The following is a 21,166-nucleotide window of genomic DNA, read 5'->3' as shown; positions in this document are numbered from 1 at the left end:
TCATGTCAGCATGTTAGAATGTTTCCAGTTACTGTTAAGCTTTTCTTAACTTGTTAGAAAGGGGGATTATATTATTTGCTCTTTTAGAGAGCTTTTAAAGACTGCTTTTAAAATAGGACCTGTTTTAAAAGGGACAGAATTTAATTCCAGAGACTCAGAGAGCCCATATAAACAGAGGTCCAGTAACTATCACAGTCAAGAAATAAATATCTACAGGATGTGATGGGTCGGAAGGCAGCAGAAAGAATGATTTATGACCCATAATTTAAATGTCTGTCTTTCAATAAGACCAGTAGAGGGTGTCCTGGAGTAAATACTTTCTTGGTCTGAATGGGTATAATGACTAAATGATGTTAGATTGAAATTTTGGAGAAACATGTAACATTCAAATGAATTTGAATAATAGCCCAAGCCAAGACTTATAAAAAGAAGTGGTATACATTTTTTACTACTCCACTCTGTCAATTTAAAAGTAATGAGTAATGACTAATTTCTTAGTCTGAAACTTGGAACCTCTATATGAGTATAGAAGCTTTTGAGTCATAAAATACATGCACACATAAAGTCTGAGTTTCTCATAAAACAAATACTGTAGATGCCTGGCTTTAACTTTCATGTCTAATTTCTGTCAGTGTGCTTGTTTTTATGCTCTTTTTGTGTACATACACTAAGCTCATTTATAGAGATTCCTTTTACAATTTACTAGCTTGCAAGATTCATAAGATTGCATGGGCTGCTAGACTATATTCAGAAAGATCCTTGAAAAACTCAGGAGATCATTTTACAGAGATTGTATCTGTAACGAACAGTTCTTTCCGGACCCTATGCGGACGACACAATCCGAAGAAGTGGGGAAACACTAGGAAAAAGCCATGCAGGAATACGGGGATGAAAACAGGGGGTCGTGTCCAAAGTGCGCTGGTGCACGAGGGAGGTGTGGCCGAAGCAAACAATCCAAAAGTAAACCATAGAGGGAATCCAAAAACGCAAGAAAGTCCATAGCCAGGCGATCCATCCGAACAAGGAATTAAAAACACGGGTCGGAACCGGCGGACAAGGAACAGGAACAGGAACAGAGGTTAAAACCTTAACGGGACCAGGCGCTTCCAGGTCCCGGACTCGCACGGTGCAGAAACCAGATGCAGAGCCAGGCTGAACGTCAGCGCCTGGCTTTTAAGGTGGGCTGGGAAAAGGGGTCAGGTGCACAGAATTAAGTCTGAAGTGAAAGGGCTGGAGCACCCTTAAGGAGGAGGGACGATAATCGTGACAGTATCCACCTTCATTAGAAAATTACCTAAGGAATATTTATAAGGGATTTTCCAGACCTGCCATTTCTTGTGCTCTGAGCAGATTCAGCAAATTATTCTATTGATTCTTATTGTAACTGTTTGATCTTTTCCTTGTGAACAGGGCTTTCTATCTTGACAAGTCCAATTTGCCTCCAAGCTCAACACCGAAAGCGGCCTTAATTGACAAGGTAAATCGACATAAACATTTGTGTAAAAATTTGTTTTTTCGCCAGTGTTCTGTTTAATGTGTGTTTTGAAGAAATTTACCCCATACAATATACTGAATATGCATTGTATATATTAAAGTACTGAAAAACAATAAAAATGCAAAATGAGAATTAACATCAATTGCTTGCTAAATTTTTAATGCCTCTCAATGTGTACATTATATATACATACAGTCATACATACAGACTTCATAGCACCTGCAACAATAACCTAAACATCTCCAAAGTCAAGGTTGTGTCACGGACGTCCAAAGGGACTAACCGTGGGGAGCAGGAGAGCGGAAAAAGACCCATATGCGTAGCGGCGAGACGGGAAAAAGGCCCGGGCTCATTAGTGCAAAGAGTTCAGGAATGCCGTATAGAAACCTATGCCCTTAGGGAGCGGACGTGGGGCGCCCTGGTGCTAGGCGGGTCTCAGGACATCCGAACGTCAATGCTGAGCGAGGACAGAGTGCAAGACCCGGAAATATATAGCCCAAGGGAAAGAGAGGGACCGGAAGGACAGCAGACCGGAAACTAGGGACAGGACAGAGAAGGAGCGCCCTCTGGCTGCAGAGGGCGTGACAGGTTGAGGGGATCATACCTTATGTTAGGACATGAATAATAGCTCTGGCATACAAAGTCGTACGTGATCGTATATAGCTCACAAGGTGTGGACGTTTCAAGAAAGCCAAACCAACACCTCAATAGCCCTCAACAAGGCCATTGAGCAAACATGTTACAAATCCGACACCCAAGCAAATGATGCAGATCACAAACTGCTATGTATGTTGCATTACTACTGTATTCACAGCTCAAGCTCAGGTCAAGTAGACAGACCAGAAAATATGAACTCTGGATCTCAGGCCTCCAAGAAAAACATATGAGACTAGTCCTTGAAAAACCAGTGTGTACCAGTAGATACATTGGACAAAGTAAATTCTTTGCTGACCCCAATGTGAATAACTTCTAATTATTTGTCTATGAGCACCGTGAATCTCATGAAATTGTTGGAGCTCAAAGCTTACAGTATGCTATGCTGAAATTGGCCTCCTTTACATGTACTATATTCATTACATACACTTGCACCCTAGTACTAAATTTAAGCAGACTAACCATTTATAAACTTATTTAATAACAAGTTCCAGGTCCACATGGGGTGAAATAGGGCCAAAACGAATCGTATTTTTAGATTTTAAATGATGCCACCTGATTTACAGATTGTGGGGATGTTACCACATTCACTGTCAAAAGTGACTATGTTTGTTGGGAAGTTTTCCTCCCACGTTTATAATACATTCCCACGTACATCCACAAACGGACTTGCATGCCTACAATAAAAACCTGACATTAAAGTACTTCACAATACAGCCAGAGAGCTTAATGGTTTAGAATGGCGAAATGCCGACTTAATGCTCATGTAATAATAACCTGTGCTCATTTCTCATCCTTCTCCTCTCGTTGTCTGTCTCCTCTCAGCTGATGCGGCCTCTCAATCCCTTGGATGAGCTGTATCGATTGATGGAGTCTTTCATCAGCTGTAAGCGCACAGCAGCTTGCCAGTTCACTGCCTGTGGGGCCTCAGGGGTGGGTCTGCTGTCAGTGGCTTCGGAGCTCTGTAACCGTCTGGGAGCCTGTCATATCATGATGTGCAACAGCGGCGTGCACCGGTAACAGTGTGCCTTTTTTGCTTTCTTTTCCGTACGTGTCAATATTTTCCAAAGATGCATGGAAGATAATACATGTAAATGTGATGTACTACAGTATCATTCCATCCCGGGAGTATCTCACCTCGTCCGTTGTCTGCCAGGATAAGCTGCACATTCCCATGCAACCCTGAATTGGGTAAAACATTTAGAAGATGGATGGATATATATATATAAAGAATTAATGACATGCTTCTGAAGCCCTTCAAATGTTTGTATCTGCTTTGAAGTCTACAGGGTACAAATTTCATTTTCTCAGTATGATATTTTAAAAACACACATCTGATCTTTGGTGCAAGTTCGTTTTTTCCCCTCAAAGGAAGAAAGAATCCCTATAAAAATTGTCTTATACTTTCATTTATTTGAGTTTCTGAATGGTTATCGTTATCATTTTATGTAACTGCAGTGACTTTAATATAAGGAATTACCATACCTGCTGGCACCAGACTCCTCCAGCAGATCTTTGTTAAGGGATTAGAGTGTACTCATTCTGATTGCAATGCCCTAGAAAAGTCCTAACTGCAATGTCCTATGTAGTACATAGCATATGTAGTTCGGGTGGGTAGGCTGCAAACAAGTCATAGGTTTATTCCAGGCTGAAAAGAGAAGAAAGGAGAAGGAGAAGAAGAAAGGAAACACAACGTTTTGGCTGTACATAGCATATGTTTCATATGATTATTTCCACCTTCCATCAGCTAGTCCTGTTATGTTTTTGCTGGCAACTATTATGACAGTATGCAGACCTTACCTTTAAGAGACTGAACACACAAAAAACTTACAGTGATTACAATTTAGTCCAGGAGGCTTTATTGTAAACCCTTCCAGGTAACACCAAAGAGAAACCAACAGCTTCCAATATCTTAAAGCCATACCCAAGTACACACCCTGTACATACTAATTAAAGCTTTTACACCCATGTGAGAATGTGAAGTTGTCAACCCTTTACCAATTACAGAATAATCACACCCAGTGTGGCTATTGACAAGTGTTTATAGCTATTTACACAGTGGCCTCTAGCTGTAGCTTACCTGTTATTGCTGCCCCTTTTTAAGCCAATCTGCCACAGACCATAATACTGATTATGTTCAACTTGAACAGTAAAGAAAACCAAAAGCGGTGAAGCTCAAAGACTGTAGACTATAGAGAGTGGATGTTGTGTTATAGGGGCCTATGTTAGACTCAATTTACTTATTTTACATTCTGCAATGTTTTCAATATGTTCAACTTTCTAACAACAAATCTCGTATTAACTGTCCTGCTTTCTTGGACAGTTACATATTTTATTAGTTTTAAATACTGTATTTTTATTTTAAACCCCTAATTCATCACTACACACATTGGTTACAGAAAATACAGAGTGATGAAAAGAATAGTTTCATACCACTTTGTCTCATTTGATTGAACAAAGTTGCACTCACTAAAGTTATGCTCTGACCTACTGTATTTTTCACCAAAACACATTCAGGAAAAAGTAAGGGGCTAAATATTGTGCCTGCAAAAATGTTGTCTCTTTTTTTGTGTGGCCTTTTGATTAATTTCTGAGTATTGGGCTGCCTGTATCCTAATAAAAAATCCAAAATGGACTTTGAGATTTAATGTTGTTTACCAGTGGCAAGTTGTTATAGCAATTAATTGACCATAAGACAGCACGAGGAGCACACTTTACTGTTTTACTGTATTAAACTGAGTAAATATTAAATTCAGTACCTCAGTGAAATGAAAGGGACCAACCTATGAAAGTTATTGGTTGTTAGTGGAGGGTAAATATTGTTTTTAAATTGTACTTTTTTCTACTGTTTTTATTAACTAAAAATATTACCTTGTGGTATACAGTATACAAGGATGATCAAAATGTCTTTAGAATCTGGTGTAAGTTTTATGGCTTGAAAAATGTGAGCATGGTTTGTCAGTTTATATAGTAGTAATGGAAAAGACTACAGATTTTGTAGGGGGTGTGCAGTTCATTTATTTCCAGTAGCAAAAAGCTGTGAAACAGAATTTAATTGGAAATTTCAAGTCACTTTATATGGAATGCACAGGCTGAATCAGATCACAGATAAACATTAAGTAACACCTTCAAAAGCAAAATGAAGCTGACCATGAAACTATGTAAATTTACAGTATTTATTGCCTGCAAGGAGATTCTGTTTAATTTGCTTTCCTGGTTTTCTCAGGAAACACCCCCAACAGCATGCTGTCCAGGTGAATTGGTGCCTTTAAATTGCCCAGTGTAAGCATATATATTATGCTTACATTTCAAAGAACTCATGTCCCATCCCCTAAGATGTACATACTGTTAGAACATACAAATTATTATAAATGAAAAGACATGATTTGGTCTGGCCTGTATAGCCTGTTTGGTTGTTGGTTGTCAGGCTAACAGTTGGTTGTCATCCAACTGTTTCTTCAGGATATCTGCTTCAACAACATCGGCTGGGTGGATTGTCCCACATTCCCACAAACCATACATGAGGAAAAAGTAGTTCCTGAACATGGACAGATAATTGAATAGAATATGTATCAAAATGTGTAAAGTGCTTTCAAAACGGCATTTAAATTTCTTTTTTTTTTCTTGGTGAGCGGATGGTGAAGTCATGGGTCTATACAGTATGTATTGCATTTTGTGGGGTTTAATGGAAATGTCTAAAATGCCCATTTTGTGGTTTAAAAAGGGAAGCGAACCAGGATGCCTGAAAAGTGGTATTGTGAGTTTTTTCTTACACTAAGTAAGCAGTACATTAAAGCAATTAAGTGCTGTTGTTGGTTATTGAAGGACTAATTGCAGATTCATTCTATGACTGATTGATTTTGCACATTGTAGGAGATAATTATCCAGTATCACTAGAAGGTAATGGCCCTTTGAAAGACAAGACTAGACTGTCTTAAACCACCCAGAAGTGAGGCAAGACTACAAAAATACAATCAGAGTGTGGAAAGCATGAAGACAATTTAATTAGACATAAAAAGTCTGATCGATGGAGCTCTGTAGCTTGTTATCACACAAATGTCAAAGCATACTCTTGACTTTCCTGTTCTCAAATGGGCCAGAACCTACATGTAATGCTAAAAAAGCAAGACAAAGAGTAAGCAATATACTGTAGGTGTTCCTACAATATATGCCATTTACTGTATTTTATGACATATAAAAATCTTTAGCTTTTCAAAGTTAAGTAGTATTGGCTATATGTCTTGAAGATTTTAACAGATGAACACCTGCAGAAAGATAATTCAGTTTTAGAAGCCAATGTATGTTATAATACTGTTTGTGTTTTTGTAACAGTTATACAAGTTAAAGCCCATTTAAAGCTAGAAAATATATATTTTTACAATGTAGAGACATTTAATGGAATTCTGTTCTGTTATTTATATTTGACATTTTTGTGAGAGACATAAATTGAAAATGTTTTCCGTACTAAAAATGAGTTGTTCAATAATTTAAAATAAAAAATATAAATATTAAATTGAGTACTGTACCTCAGTGAGTTCTTGGTTTGGGATGACCTCATAAACTACAGTGTTTAAGTCTGAAAATTTGGAATAATCTCAATATTTTACAGTATCTTATATTTTTTAAGTATTTAATTACCTATGCATCTAAATATCATAGACAATGCAAGCTGTTGTGTGCAATTATTAAACTTATTTTCAAAGGTAGTGTTGCATTCTTGCTATTTAAGAAGATTTTGGCTTAATTTCCCTGATTTAGGAATAGAAAGGGATCTTTAAAGCCCTCAGAAAGGCACTTAATTTAAGATTGAAGATTAAATTGATAATTTATATATAGCATACTGTATAGTAGTTGGTCAAATGCATATTGCAGTCCAATTCAAATCTCTTTAATGGGCCACATGTGAATTCTGACCAGTGGAAAAACCTTATCTGTACACTTGCCAAAAAAGATTATCTTTAAAGGGCCTTATATTCGAAACATTTAGAAGCTTAGCAGAAGCAATAAATGAGGGTTAAAGTGAATAAGCATTTTTGAATATAGAACCCAGAGACTTTTAAGGTTATGGCCAAGATGCTCTGAAATTTGAGTTAAGCATTACTGTTGATACCTCAAACCTTTGATTTTCCAGAGCAGAAAGTGTTTTTGTGGGAAGTTAATGACAGTGATTGAAGGTGTGCTTTAGGCTGGCGAGAGACTCCTGCTAACTTCTCTTTTCTGTTCAATTTCTGGAACAGTAGAATATTGGAGTACTGTTACTGTATTTCATTAATTCTGTTAGTATTAGTTAGTAACCACCTTGCAGACAGTGGTTGCAGTTAGCGTGTTTGTGTTCTTGGTAAGATAGTGTATGGGAAATGCATTGCATGACCAGTGTCCATGCTTCATTCCTGGCAGGTGCACCCTGAGTGTCACGCTGGAGCAGGCCATCCTGCTGGCAAGGAGCCACGGGCTACCTCCCCGCTGCATCATGCAAGCCACCGACGTCATGAGGAAACAGGTAGAGAACCGGCTGGCTGCCCTCTGCAAGCTTCTGCTTTTCTTGTTTTCTGTTTAGGACTCTGCAAAGCTTAGATACTGCAGCTTAAAGCCCGATTTCTTGATTTTTGGCTGACGATTTCTCTTTCTTCATAGTGGCAGCTGGTATTAAATTGATGAGTATGACTGACTTTGCTACTTTACTTTTAACCCAGCTTTTTTTTACTCTAGTATTTCTGGCAATATTCAAATTTTAACAAAATACTCAGTTTTACACTTTTATGTTGACCAGTAAACAGTTATACTTGCCAAGAAATAATTCTGGTCACTTTTTCAGTTAAATACTTAAACCTCATAATCATATTAGGCTGTTTAATTTTTAAAAGTTGAATTCAATTTTCACAAGTTTCAATACAAAGAACAGTGATTAATGATTAATACCTAAAAGGAGTGTTACTGTACATGAAAAGCCTGAAGTCATTTAGCCATCATGGATGAATATTAATTGCTTTAAGTTGTTTGCATGAAGCTCCTCTGTCCCTTCAAGTGAAGGAACATTTAAGGAAAAATATAAGAAAGGTTTAAACTTAAATCAGAAATATTTTTCCATGTGAGCAAACATAGAGCAATTTAATGATCTAATTAACAAGGAAATGGACATTTAACCCACAAGGAAATTTAAGTCCAAAGGTGTTTCATATACTAATTGGCTTCCAAGTCTATAGACAATTTTAGACAATTTTGTCAGTTTGCATGTCTAAATAGGTCTAAAATAATACACACTCAGTATTTCTTATGACAGTATATCATTTCTCAATTTGCAATATGGTTAAAACATAATGCACAAGTCTCTCTGTTAAAGAAATAAGATATCAACAGGCAATGTAAAATATCGCTTCTGGTTTGAAATGTAGTTTCTTTTCATCTGTCAAACACAGTCCTAAAATATTCTGAGAGGCACACTCAACCTCTTATGTTTATAAAGATCTCTGTCAGCTCATTTGCTTACCAACATCATTACACTTGCATTTGCAGTTTTTGTTTTGAAGTGCGATTTTAAGAAGGGTGTACAGGACTAGCCATCTGGCTTCTGAAAGGAGTTCATGTTCAAGGCGACGCATGGCTGCAGTGATGGCTCATTCCTGACTGAGTTTGTTACAATGATTTACACACGTCTGATAAATGGACAGGAGAGAATATGTAATTTTGAACTACTTAATTAAACCTGTCATTTTGCCTTGGGTTTTGAGAACCTGGTACATACTGATTTGTGAGCATAATTCATGCCTTTTATGTTTCACCAGTAAATTCCTTTGAAAAGGGACTTCCATAAAGAGACCATGCAACTGACGGGTTCTAATGCTTTTCATTTTCCACACCTTATAGAAAGCACCCTCCTGACTTATGAAATGGATTGCTGAGGAAGCTTCATTAATGCGCTCCGAGCTGTATGTGTGCACAGAGAGAACAATATTGTTTGTGTGACACTGGAAGGAGGGGGGTTATTGCTAAGTGCTCTTAATTCTGTGTCCTGGATAAAGTGGGAGCATCTCCTTGGAAACAGTACTGCTGGAACTGCTTTCCACACTTTTGGATTAAAAGTAATCTGTAGTGACAGATTCAGAGTCACGGTGAACTTTAAGCATTGGCAAAATGAGACCTTTCGTATTGGTAGGGTGTCATTTTGTCTCTTTGGTTTCAAAGTTGAAGAGGGTGGATATCTACCTTAAATCCCACGTAAGAATGAGAATCACCTTTATTCGCCAAGCACAGTCTGGAAAATAAGGCCCTAGCAGCTCCCACTGCCTTCTCTCTGTGAGAAAGTTGGAAATCCAGTAGAAGATGAAAAGTGGAAGAAGTTCTAACTGTGGAGAAGGTCTGGAGCCAAAATACACAAAAATGATGACTGTTTATCTGGCTTTTTAACCTGGTTGAGACACATTTGCCATTAATGTGTCATGATCATTAATTTGTGTGGAAAACAATTAGAAAATTGTTATGGCCTGTTGGTGAAGTGGCGCATCAGCAATTTATTTCCATTGTTTCGCTTTTGGATTCCAAATTCCACTGTTTACCAAATTCCAACTGCAAATACAGTACCTTTCACTTCCTACTGTACATCTGCAACTTGTGAGAAAAAAAAAACATTCTGGAAGGAGAACAGAAGCAGCTTATAGTTTATTATAATATTCTGTAAAATTATTACACTTTACAATATATACAGTACTGTACATGTTAATTCATATTGAAAGTCAGATTATACAGAACACTGTTGTCCCCTATTACCCTAATCCCAGTGTTTTTCAAACTAAAATAGATAATATAGTACATTTTCTCAGATGGTTCTTAAATAAGAAGCAATGCTCCTTTTGTGTAAATCGTTGAATGAATATTATTAACCAAAAAGGGAAAAGGTTTTATCCCTCCTTTTTGAAGGAGTACTTCAAGGACATTAATTTACTACCGTTTTATTGCTTATTTTTATTGCCTACTTTATCTGTCTGTTGGCATTTGTAAAACTATTGCATTCTTCGAAGATGGTTTTAATAAATTAAATTGAAAATGGCATTACTGCCACACAGCACAGCATTAAATTTGTGTATTTTGGTTAACTTAACTGCCTGGAGAATTAATTAGCAAATTCCCTAGTTCTTAGGCTCAAGCATGGCTTCTAGAGAATGAATGAATCCCTACCATACTTTCTACTGTTGATCATTTATTAAAATATTTTCACTATCACAGGAAATGATTAATAGGAGCTATCCACATGGATATATAACAGCATTAAGGAAAAGCTACTTACATATCAGAGCTGAGATGGTATAATACTCACATTTAGATCTCCCAAACATTTATTTATTATGACTTTTAAAAATAATAGAATAAATTGATAACATTAATTATATAGTATCATTATACTACAGTTTATATTAAAATATTTAAAATGTTTCTTAAAATTTGTGAGTTTATTTTTTAAATTACTTTTTTTTCTTGCAATTGAGTAAGCAAGCTCCTGAACTTGAGAATTAGAATATGGAATGTGCTTGGGTGGGATCAAGTGTTTTCCAGCATTAATTGTTATTTAAATCTCCGAAAGCAGCATTGTGTCTTATGAGCCTTTTGCTCCAGGTGAAAAATAATCTTTTATCTGTTATTTAAAATGTCTGTGCTTAAGGCTGGAAGAAAACAAATCCAACAGAAGCAGCCATTTAGAACATGCGGGCACCTCTGTGCCATGGAGTTCATCGCATCCTTGCTTTTTTATTTTATCAAATAATCTGATGCAGGACTGTAGTACTCTGTAAAACTACCAGGTCAATCCTTAAAGTACTCCAGCTGCGTGTAGTTGTCAGACAAATTGTACAAGTACATGTTTATTTAGCTTTCGATGTGCTTTCAAAATAAACGTATATATGCTTAGTCTGTGAATTTGGGGCTGTAAGGAAAATAGTTTTTTAGCTCCCTGGCCTTTTTAGATTCCCCTGTAGCATTTTATGAATGGTACCCTCTTGTCATCTCTCTGTGGATTTTCTTAATCTCATAGTACAGGATATAAATATAAGTTCTTTAAATCATAAACCTTTCCAGACGCATCACCTGGGTTTCTTTCTGCAACAAATTCTCAATGTGCACTGCTCATACTCCATGTGACTCAGTCTAGTTTGTGGGTTCTCCCTTTCCTGAAATTTACACTGCATTGAGCATTGCCCTCAAACTCAAACACTAATCTTCAGAGTGGTGTGTTCATAACCTTCTCGATTTAGAAATACTACTAAAGCTGCCTTGTGATCTTTCTTTTCCACTTTTTGTGTCAGATCTACTAACCATACTGTACAGTACCTTCATTCATATTCTGTCTGGGCAGTCTTCTGCAAAGAAGCCTCCATGTCACCAAAACTCCTAAATAAAGCATTCCCAACCTTCAGGGCTTAAGAACACAAGCTACTAACCCTACCCTCTCTCAACTGCAAACACAGACAATGAACCCACAACAGTACTTGAAAATATGCAGCTACAGGTATGTGCACAAAGTTCTGCCCTTTGGTCTGTCTTCTTGGCTCATGACTACTGCGGTACGTTTCCCAAAGCTGTTAAGACTAAGACTGAATTCAAGCATTACTTAGTTTCTTTTGTTAGGTTTTCAGTTCCTTTAAAATTGTTATAGGTATCTCTGTCCTGTCACACTTGGATGGATGGGTCTGATATTCATCGTATAATTACTGATCTTTATCCAGGTACAAGCTCCAAATGAGACTCTGACTGCACTGCAGCTTTTGACAGCTAAATGGCTAAGTCAGTTTCATGATCAGTCTTTCTCTTGATCCAATCTTCTCAAGTAAAATTATGTCCTCATGCATTAATGTTACATTTCTTAAAGTAGAGGCAGTGTGTGTGCATTAGAGATAATCATTCCCTGAGCTAAGCTTTTAGGGTAGACATTTACAAAGTTGATATTAAATCTGAGGTTGATACCGATAGAAAAGAAAAGGATGAACTTTACTTGTCACCATCTAGATGTAGAAAGCTGAAAAGTTAATTGGTCTCCATGGTTAAATAGTGGCTTGAAATTCACTGCCTGACTTAAGGGATCTTACACAGATACGTGTAATTATTCTGAATTTAAGTGAACCCCTATTATTGCACACAGACAGAAACTTTTCAAATAATTGTGGAAAAGATTTAGGTTTGCAATTATCATTCATAATTTTATTTTTATTGTTTACTTATGATTATTTATGTACAGTAAGCAGATTTACGTATGCAATCAACATACGGTATTTTAGTTTTTTATTTTTCTAGTTTTAGCTTTTTTCTCCCACAAGCACCTTGAACATTCAATTTAATTCATTCAACTCGATTAACAGTGCACATTGGACATTATTTGAAGGGACTGTGGATAGACGTACACCTATATGAATACAGATAGTACTGTGTCTTGAAAATGTGGTGAAATGAGTCTGATGATCTTCCCTTAAAGTACTATTGTAGATCATTTCACTTGATACCCCCTTGCACACAACAATATAATAATTAAATAGTTTGATCTTCCAATAGAACTGCTGGTAGAGACTATTAAATATATAAATATGGCTGTATACTGTATGACATTAATATACAGTGGTCAAAACTTTATGTTGGTGATCTCCTTCTTTCTTCTTTTGTATTTCTGTCTGCCACATTCTAATTTTATTTTGATTACTTATTGTAGACTTCCAGAATCTAAATAACTGATCAAAGTCAGTCCATATGCCCTTGAATCCCCTTGCTTGGACAGCTCTTCCACTCCACATTCCTATTCAGCCACAGTTTTCAGGATTGATTTATTCAGTCATTAGGATAGCCTCTGATTAGCAGCACATTCCTAAAAACAATAAAGTATGCACAAGTCCTGAACAACATTTACACAAGTTTAACAAGATTATCTTTACAAACTACATTGTATGGTGGGATCTCCATTATGAAAATAAACATAGTTCCTCACAGCAGTTTCTATTATACTGTATCTAGTTCAAGTAGGTAGAGTAGCTGCGTCAGAAGGAGTAGGATGCAAAGGAACAAAAAGGCTCCACGGCCAAAAAGTTGTGTTTTCTTTCTTCTCTTTTAAGCCTATTACTTGTTCCCTTGCAGCCTACGCATGCTGACGCAGCTACCCACCTGTATGTACAGTAGTCAGTTATGACTTCTTTCTCTTGTCAAAAAACACTCTCCTCCCAGGAATCTTTACAACATTTGGGATAGCGAGCTAGACAAAGCCTGACTGAGCTCCAGTCTAGGGCAATGTTTTGTACTGCATGTCCCTGTCACACCAGGTCTGGCATTTTCATACGTCACACCATTTCATTTTAACATTGTGTGTAGAATATATGCAGCACAATACTGGGGGTCCCAGATACACATCTTTCCTGACCATTTCTACCATAGATGCACTCAGGACGGAGATCTCTTTTAGGCCTCTGTGTCACAGTTTCACAATGTATCCTGTACCACTGTAGTGATTCATAGCCGTTTCAGGGACGCCAAATATGTAATGTTAGTGGCTCTCTGAAAGCACCAGTTCTGTAGGGTTTGGGCATTTACTGAGACAATTATTAATTGTAGCAGTAAATCACAAAGTTGATTCTTTTGATGGCTTTAGAGTCCAACCATGCGACATAACTCAAACAACGCACTCACACAGGTACTAATACACGAGGATACATTTATTAATACATAGAATATGCCTTAAACTAACAGATCTTATCGAGAGGGTTATCAGAATACAAAAGATATATATTCAATCAGTTACGAAGTGTTACATATATCAAGAGGACATACGTTCAGTATATCATTCATTAAGACCGTTTCATAAATGAACTTGGTTATAACTTCTACATTAGATACTCGAAACAAGTACATAACTCTTAGGAATTAAATTTATATCAACTGGTTGGGATAACAATTGAATTCTTGAGCTGTAATGCATTGAAGTTGAATACTCATCCAATCTTTGGGGATTCAGATCTCCTGCGGGCACAAAGAAACAGTTGCAGGCTGTTGCTGTCCAATCCGCGCTCTCTGGCTCGGTGCCAGGCTGTGCTGTGCGGCTTGCGACGGTGCGCTGCTGATGCTCATTGTTGGCTTTAACTAGCAAAGTTTGTGCACAGGAGAAAAGATGACTGTGGGTCCCAGCAAATCAGGAAGAGGACCGGTTCGTTCCTGATGAAGAGCTAGTTCTGAATAGTGATTCAGCTTTCCACAGTTCCGACCTGTTCACGAGGCCTGCTGCTGGTTACTCTCTGGCAACCTCCACTCTAGACTCTTAGAACAAAGGAAAGTTCTGGCACTCGGACACACTGGCCGTTCCGTGGTTGTCCGGGCTGAGTCTCAGGATGGTCAGGAGGCGCGCTGCGAGAATGTCCTGCCCTTGGGAGCCTTCTGCTCCTGGGCCGTCCTGCCCTGGAATTCTCCTTTGAATTCCCTTTAGAACAGTCCACAGAATCCTCTCCAGAATCCCTTCTGAATCTTGTTGAATCTGAATCTGAATCTCCCAGGCTCTCTGTGTTGCCTGTTTTTACCTGGAGGAACTTCAGCTCATTGATTGGCTGAAAGTTCCATGGGCATCAGAGTCCCACGTGGGTTACTCGGCCCTACCAGTCCCTGATTGGTTGATCAAGGTGAGATATGAGTCACTTAGTCCTGACACTTAGGAATGCAATCCAGATGTCCAACTCGCACTCCCTAGACAGATAGGCACCAATGGATGACCATTGATCATGATAGCCAGGCTTAGCTAAGTGCATCCCCCTTTGGGAGCTGTCCTTGGACCTTAAATCACCTTGCATGAATGGTTTCTCTGTGGCTGCACCACAGAGATGAACAGAGAAATGAGGCCTAATTTGGGAAAGCTCAGAAACACTTAATTCTGTCTTATTATTAAGCCTCGCCGCTACACCACCTACTGTACATTGTTTTGGAGAGTCCACTGGAGTACGTTTGAGTGTCTGTGACTACGTACAACTAGATTATACACTGTGACAGCAAAAACTGTGACTTACGACTATCTTTAGGGCTTTTTTAACTAACTCTTTTCCAGCTCCTCCATTTTTCTCCATTATTTGGTTGTTGAACTCAAAAAAATAAATGTTCAAAACGCTTTCAGATTACGCATCATATTTTTCATATGAAATGGTCAGACCTGATGGGAACTCATGTCCGTTGTGAAACATACCTCACTGAATACCAGATCTTGGTCGATATGAGACTTCAAAGATTAACATTCGTAGTGAGATTAACCTACTTTTGACCTTATTGAGTTATTCAAGTAGGTATTAGGGGTGATGCAGAAAAGCTCAACTTGCACATATTCTGTGCTCAGGGACATTGCATTCTACAGTAGGTTATGCAGATGCAGCTCAAGTGTTCTAAAGCTGTTTCTGACGACACTACAGTAAACCCTACTGCGCTGGGCTTGGAGGAACTCCTCTATTGAAGGCAGCTGTCAGCACGGTTAAAGTAACGTGTGACCTACAGCAAAAAATAAAGATTATTTATAGACAGTGTTCATTTTTAAAACCATGTACAAGGAGTGTAGATTTATGATCTCATCCAATGCTTTCAGCTAACAAGGGGCCTGTCTTCTCATTGTCTTGATGTAAGGCAACCTTGGTTTCCGTGTAAGAGCCTGACTTATTAAAAAGCGTCATCAGAAATGATTAATAAGAACAGAGAGCGGTACAGTGCAAACTCATAGTTCATCTCTGTGACTTTGGAGGCAGTAAAAATGTATATCTTGCATCAGCATTTATTTTGACAAGTGACTGCGTCTAAAATTACCTGGCAAGGCCAATGCTTGCAAAATTGAAAAAGAGCAGTTTGGGACTGATTAATTCTTCAATAGCACTGCTTCCCTGTTGAAAGAGTACCCAGAAACCAAAATTCTCTTGCTTTATTATTTATTATCAGCTAGCAGAGACAGGAAAGTGCTGTAAAATTTAAATTGTTCTTGTTGAGCTCTTAAAATATATGGCTACATCATATCCTACACAATTTGATTTGATGTAAAGAAAGTTCAGACAGTATGTCCTGTACGTTTATACGCATTCTGTTGTTGTTTAACCTGATGCCGTGTAGTTAAGCTTACTGTATTGTTATCTCTTGTACCATAATGAATAGAAGAGAACCACCCTATATCAGAAGACTGTGACTCTAAGGATGCTTTGACCTTTACAAATAAGAAACTTTATTATTAAACGTATTTTGCCAGGACATTATTGTGCGTATTTTTTTTTGTAGCTATTGTATGTACATGTAACAGGCTACCTTTTGGATATCATGCAAACACACCACTAATTTTATTTTTTTTCAAACAGGGAGCAAGAGTGCAAAACTCCGCCAAGAACCTGGGAGTGAGGGATCGTACTCCTCAGTCTGTGCCCAGGTAACTCAGTGAGATGCTCTGGACTCTATATTTAACCTGTTAAGCTGTTTCTCTCTTCCATCACTTCATCTGCTCTGTGATTTGTTTTAAAGTCACGTCTTTCAGGAAATGGTTGTATAAGATCCTCAGTGCAATTAACTACTAAAAAACAAATGAGCTACATGTAGATGGGCACATCTAAAGCTGTCTGGGATACTTCAGGGTGAGAACACTTTATAAATGCAGCAAATAATAAATTGGTTTTATTACTCTTTGATACTCAAAATACTGAGCAAGAACAGTCCAAATGATAATATGATAAGCAGACATCAGCAAACTGCAATATTGTGTGTTTCTATGTTATACAGAGTGTAAAGTATATAGATTTTAGAAGTTTTTTGCCTAACTGCTAAACAAAATTAGTCAATTCACATTAGGCTGATATGATATGCTACCTTAATGCTGTGTCAGATGTTTAACTTTAAACAATAAATGGTAATTACTTTAAAAAGAAAGAAAAAAAATCAACGTATGTAGAATGTGGGATGTGTAATACAAAGCCCACTTTCTGTGTTCAACCGCATTTTTCCTTCATATTTTTCTTTTTCTTAAGTTTGTGCCACACGTGGTTTTACTTCAGCTGCACTTGTTTCTACTTTGAGTGGGAGGTTTATTGAACTCGTACTGTAAGTAGTCTGTATAAAATACAGAAAAGGTTCTAAACCAGTTTAGCTGTGTGGCCAGCTCAGGCGGGGAACACTCTTACATCCTACTCTGTGTTCCACTGAGAGATCAGAAACAAAGTGATGTATGGAGCAGTGGGCTTCTCACTGTTTTTTTTTTTGTTAAGACAACCAATTAAACAGGAAGGTCACTACCAGAGAAACGAGCGTAGAAAATTGCTTACAACCTCAAAATACAGTGTATTAGATTTCATAAAGCAAAAATTATATGGCACTAATGTCAAGGCTAAGTGTGAGGCAGCCACTGTTAAGATATTAAAAGCTAGAGGTAAGCCAAAATTAGTAAAGGACGCTGAATGTGTCAAAGCCATTAGACCTTGAAATATAGGATTTGTTGTGAGACCTAGCCTTTTGACCCTTTTAACAAAATTGTAAAATATTTTAAAGTGGCAGATCATTAGTTAAGCTGAAGTGACAATATATAAAACAGCATTATATTTGAAGTATTTATTAGTTAATTGAACAAGTGAATGTTTACAAAAAAACAACTTCAAGAGGAGCTCTGCAGTGATGTGTGTGCACTTATAGAATTAGTGCTTATAGTTTTTACCAATTCATGCACTTACAAGTGCTGTAATTAAAACACCAGTGATTTCTGGTTATACTGACCTTATTACATGAGCAAGATTTACAGCGTGACAGATGGTGCAGATGACACCAGTGTTACCATCTTGTAGCCGGATCTGTCAGGTCTCGGAAGCTAGGCGAGGCTGGATTTAGTCAGCACTGGGATGGAAGACCACCCAGGAAAACAATGAACTGGATGTGGTATGTGAGTGGTATTGGTGGACTATGAAGTGGTTTTCTCCCCTCTGGATCACAATCTCTGAACCCAGAAAGGTGACTAGGTACATTGTGATGTAACGTCCTTGAAATGAAATGTCGAACCAAGTCCCGACGACTTGATCTTCAAAGTTTCCCTGATTGAAAAGCCAGGGAATATTAACTCCAGTGTCTTGGCTACATTCTATTATGGGCTTGCACTAAATGGCCTCCCTAAATTTCTTAATTCAGCTGGTGAAGCAGTTTGTAATTTCTCTGCCTCATCTGCAGTGTGGTGAAACTTTTCTCGTTTCTAGAAAAGAGTAGGACTGCTACCCTGGCATCCTGGCCAAATTTCCCATTGGCCCTTACCAATCATGGCCTCCTAATAATCCCCATCTATGAATTGGCTTCATCACTCTGCTCTCCTCCCCACTGAGAACTGGTGTGTGGGGAGTGTTCTGGCGCACTATGGCTGCCATCACATCATCCAGGTGGATGCTGCACATTGGTGGTGGTGGAGGGGAGTCCCCATTATCTGTAAAGCGCTTTGAGTGGTGTGTCCAGAAAAGCTTTATATAAGTGTAACCAATTATTATTTTTATTAATGAAGGCTGCAAGGCACTCAGGTGGAGGCTACACTGCTGTTTCCCCCATGCATAAAGCAGTTTGGGATCCGATATGGGACAAAAGGCGCAAAGCGCAATATGAACACATAGCAAATTATTAAGAAATACACAGATCATCCTGGGTGGTGACAAGGGGAGAGTGCAACTAGCCTTCCTCACCTAGTGAAGTATTTCCTCAGGACCACACTACTGCAGCTGTCATACCAATGATAAAATATCTTTCAAAAATTATTCAACGTGGGAAAAGATACAGTATGTAAAGTTCTTAAGCATTATATTTCATATACCATTTACCTGCTACTGTACATCCCATTGTGTGGCGCTGTTGTAAGAGCAGAAAATAGCGACTAGTGGCAGATTTGTAAAATGCCGTAGTGTGTAGGGCTTTGCAGAGTGTGCCGTCTCATTATTACAGTATCAATGATATTTGCTTCATTTGATCAGGTGATTCAGTTTAACTCGTCACAGGTTGGGATTTTTCCAAGAAGTTGCATAAGAGGACAAAGTTCCATTTGTGATAATATGTGAATCCCAGTTTGCAAGATAACATTTAAAATAGTTTTGCAGACAAGAAAGGATAAAAAAGCAATTACTTTAAAGGTCACAGAGTGAGAGCAGCTTTCCTTTTGGAAATGGTAAATGTACGTTTTAATTTCTTTGTTATGGTATCCCCTGGCAGAATTATAAAGGTATAATTAGACTGTTCTCAATGTTATACTTTTACATAATCTTTGCATAATATTACCAATTTATCGTATAATGAAATTCACATTTCCACTTGGCACAGGCACTTTAAAGAGCAAACAAAACTATTTTCCTTGTGCGGACTTTTCACATACCGTATCTTATTACGTTTGCTGAATGCGATTTCTTTATGTTGTTCTGCTCAGATGGCTGTTTGTCATGATATAAACTGGGTCTTAAACACCTGGTCACCGGTGTGATTAACATCCAAGTCAACAAGACCTCATGGCTCTTGCGTGTTTTATCCATTCAGGTTGTACAAGCTCTGCCAACCTCCTCCTCCAGATGGAGACCCATGAAGACACCTTCTTCAAACCCAGCCGGGTTCCAGCACAGGACCTGTGTCTAGTGGCAGGCAGCACCTGTAACAGCACTGGGCCAGAGGGCTGGCTTAGCAAAAGCTTACCATCAGGGCCTGAGGCTGACCCTTGGTTTTCTGCTCTTTCCCTTATAGGAATTACAGTACTTAATGTAAACAGAAGAATTATGTGTAGCTGCCTCTCTGTACTTTATTTTTAAAATACACATACCGGATCTCATTTGGATCATCGTTGTGTCTCTGCGACATTACATCTCAGTTTAGTTCTTCGCTTTTTGAATTTTGTAGAAAGAAATAACCACTCCAAACTAAAAAAAAAGCAGTTTCTCACACAGACTCAAGCTAATCAGGTATTTGTTGGCTTTGTGCAGGCTGAACCATCTCAAAGCAGGGATAAGAAGGGATAATAAAGTGAAGCTAAACTGGCTTCCAGTAATCATCTAATCACCTTTCAATTTCCTGTTAAGCATCATCCTTCATTTTTACATAATAACCTATATGCTGCTGTGAAATGACAGTCGCATTGTATGTTCCTTGGCAGTGCCTTAAAAATATATTGGATTTAGTACATTTTAAATAAACTTTAAATAGTATTATGCTTTTCTATGTTGTACTAAGCTGTTGTAAATAGGTTTTAAATATATATCCAGGACCAAAACGTTTTTCAAGAGTCAATATTTGTTAAGCAGATGTATCACTAGCAATGTAGGTTATTTTTATTCTATGCAAATAGAGGAGAGCAGAGATTTAATAACTTTGAAGACTTTAGATTCTGTGTTAACTCTTTTCTAAACGTTTCCTCATAATATGCTGTAAACAAAAGTAACAGTTAAATAAAAATGGTGTATAACAAAAGGGTCTCTGATGTAGCAGCTCCTAAATTGTTTTAAATTGCAAACATTTTATAAAGCAATTAAGAAATGTAAAGATGTGAAACTGTAAAAAAAATAGTAGCTCTGTTTGTTAGAATGCATAGGATGATAATTTATTTTGTTTTATAAAACAAACTTGTACTAGGACATGTATTCATGGTTTTGTTTTTTCTTCAACTTTCAATTGATGTGTATGTTTGCTTTTAGCATACTTTTAATATATAATGTCATGCTTTAGTTATTAATTTTAATTAAACACATTAAGATGTTTACACTTTGTTTTCATCTCACTTCAAGTCCGAGGTTAAAAACCCTGGGATTGAGTAATTTCATAAGTACCTTTGGAGGAATAACCAGTCATACCAAAGCTATAACTTCGAAGGGCTGGAGACTGAGCCAATTTAAACCCCTGGTACAGTATGTACAGTAAGTTGAATCATTTTCACATAAACCTTATACTGACACATCATGTGGAGTTTCATTTAATTGGAGACAGGAGTGAAAATCAGTGATGATCAATGGTTAGTCCCCACAATACAGGGATACAAATTTGTCTTTTTTATATTGTTTGAAG

General features: G+C 37.7%; 1 protein-coding gene across 2 annotated transcripts in view; it reads left to right on the top strand.

Moving 5' to 3' along the window:
• The window catches only part of prex2 (phosphatidylinositol-3,4,5-trisphosphate-dependent Rac exchange factor 2), a 152,768-nt gene extending 131,904 nt beyond the window's left edge, over window positions 1-20,864 (top strand). For both annotated transcript variants that reach the window (XM_088642288.1, XM_088642289.1), the window contains 5 exons: window positions 1,411-1,477; window positions 2,975-3,165; window positions 7,547-7,649; window positions 16,477-16,544; window positions 19,655-20,864. In XM_088642288.1, the coding sequence (XP_088498414.1) occupies window positions 1,411-1,477; window positions 2,975-3,165; window positions 7,547-7,649; window positions 16,477-16,544; window positions 19,655-19,700 (475 nt within the window). In that variant the 3' untranslated portion in view covers window positions 19,701-20,864. The remainder of the gene's footprint in view (window positions 1-1,410; window positions 1,478-2,974; window positions 3,166-7,546; window positions 7,650-16,476; window positions 16,545-19,654) is intronic.
• Window positions 20,865-21,166: the final 302 nt, after the last annotated feature.

This window comes from Lepisosteus platostomus, chromosome 8, assembly GCF_059453375.1.
Source record: "Lepisosteus platostomus isolate fLepPlt1 chromosome 8, fLepPlt1.hap1, whole genome shotgun sequence".
Lineage (NCBI taxonomy): Eukaryota > Metazoa > Chordata > Actinopteri > Semionotiformes > Lepisosteidae > Lepisosteus > Lepisosteus platostomus.
This window is presented reverse-complemented; position numbering and strand designations above follow the sequence as displayed.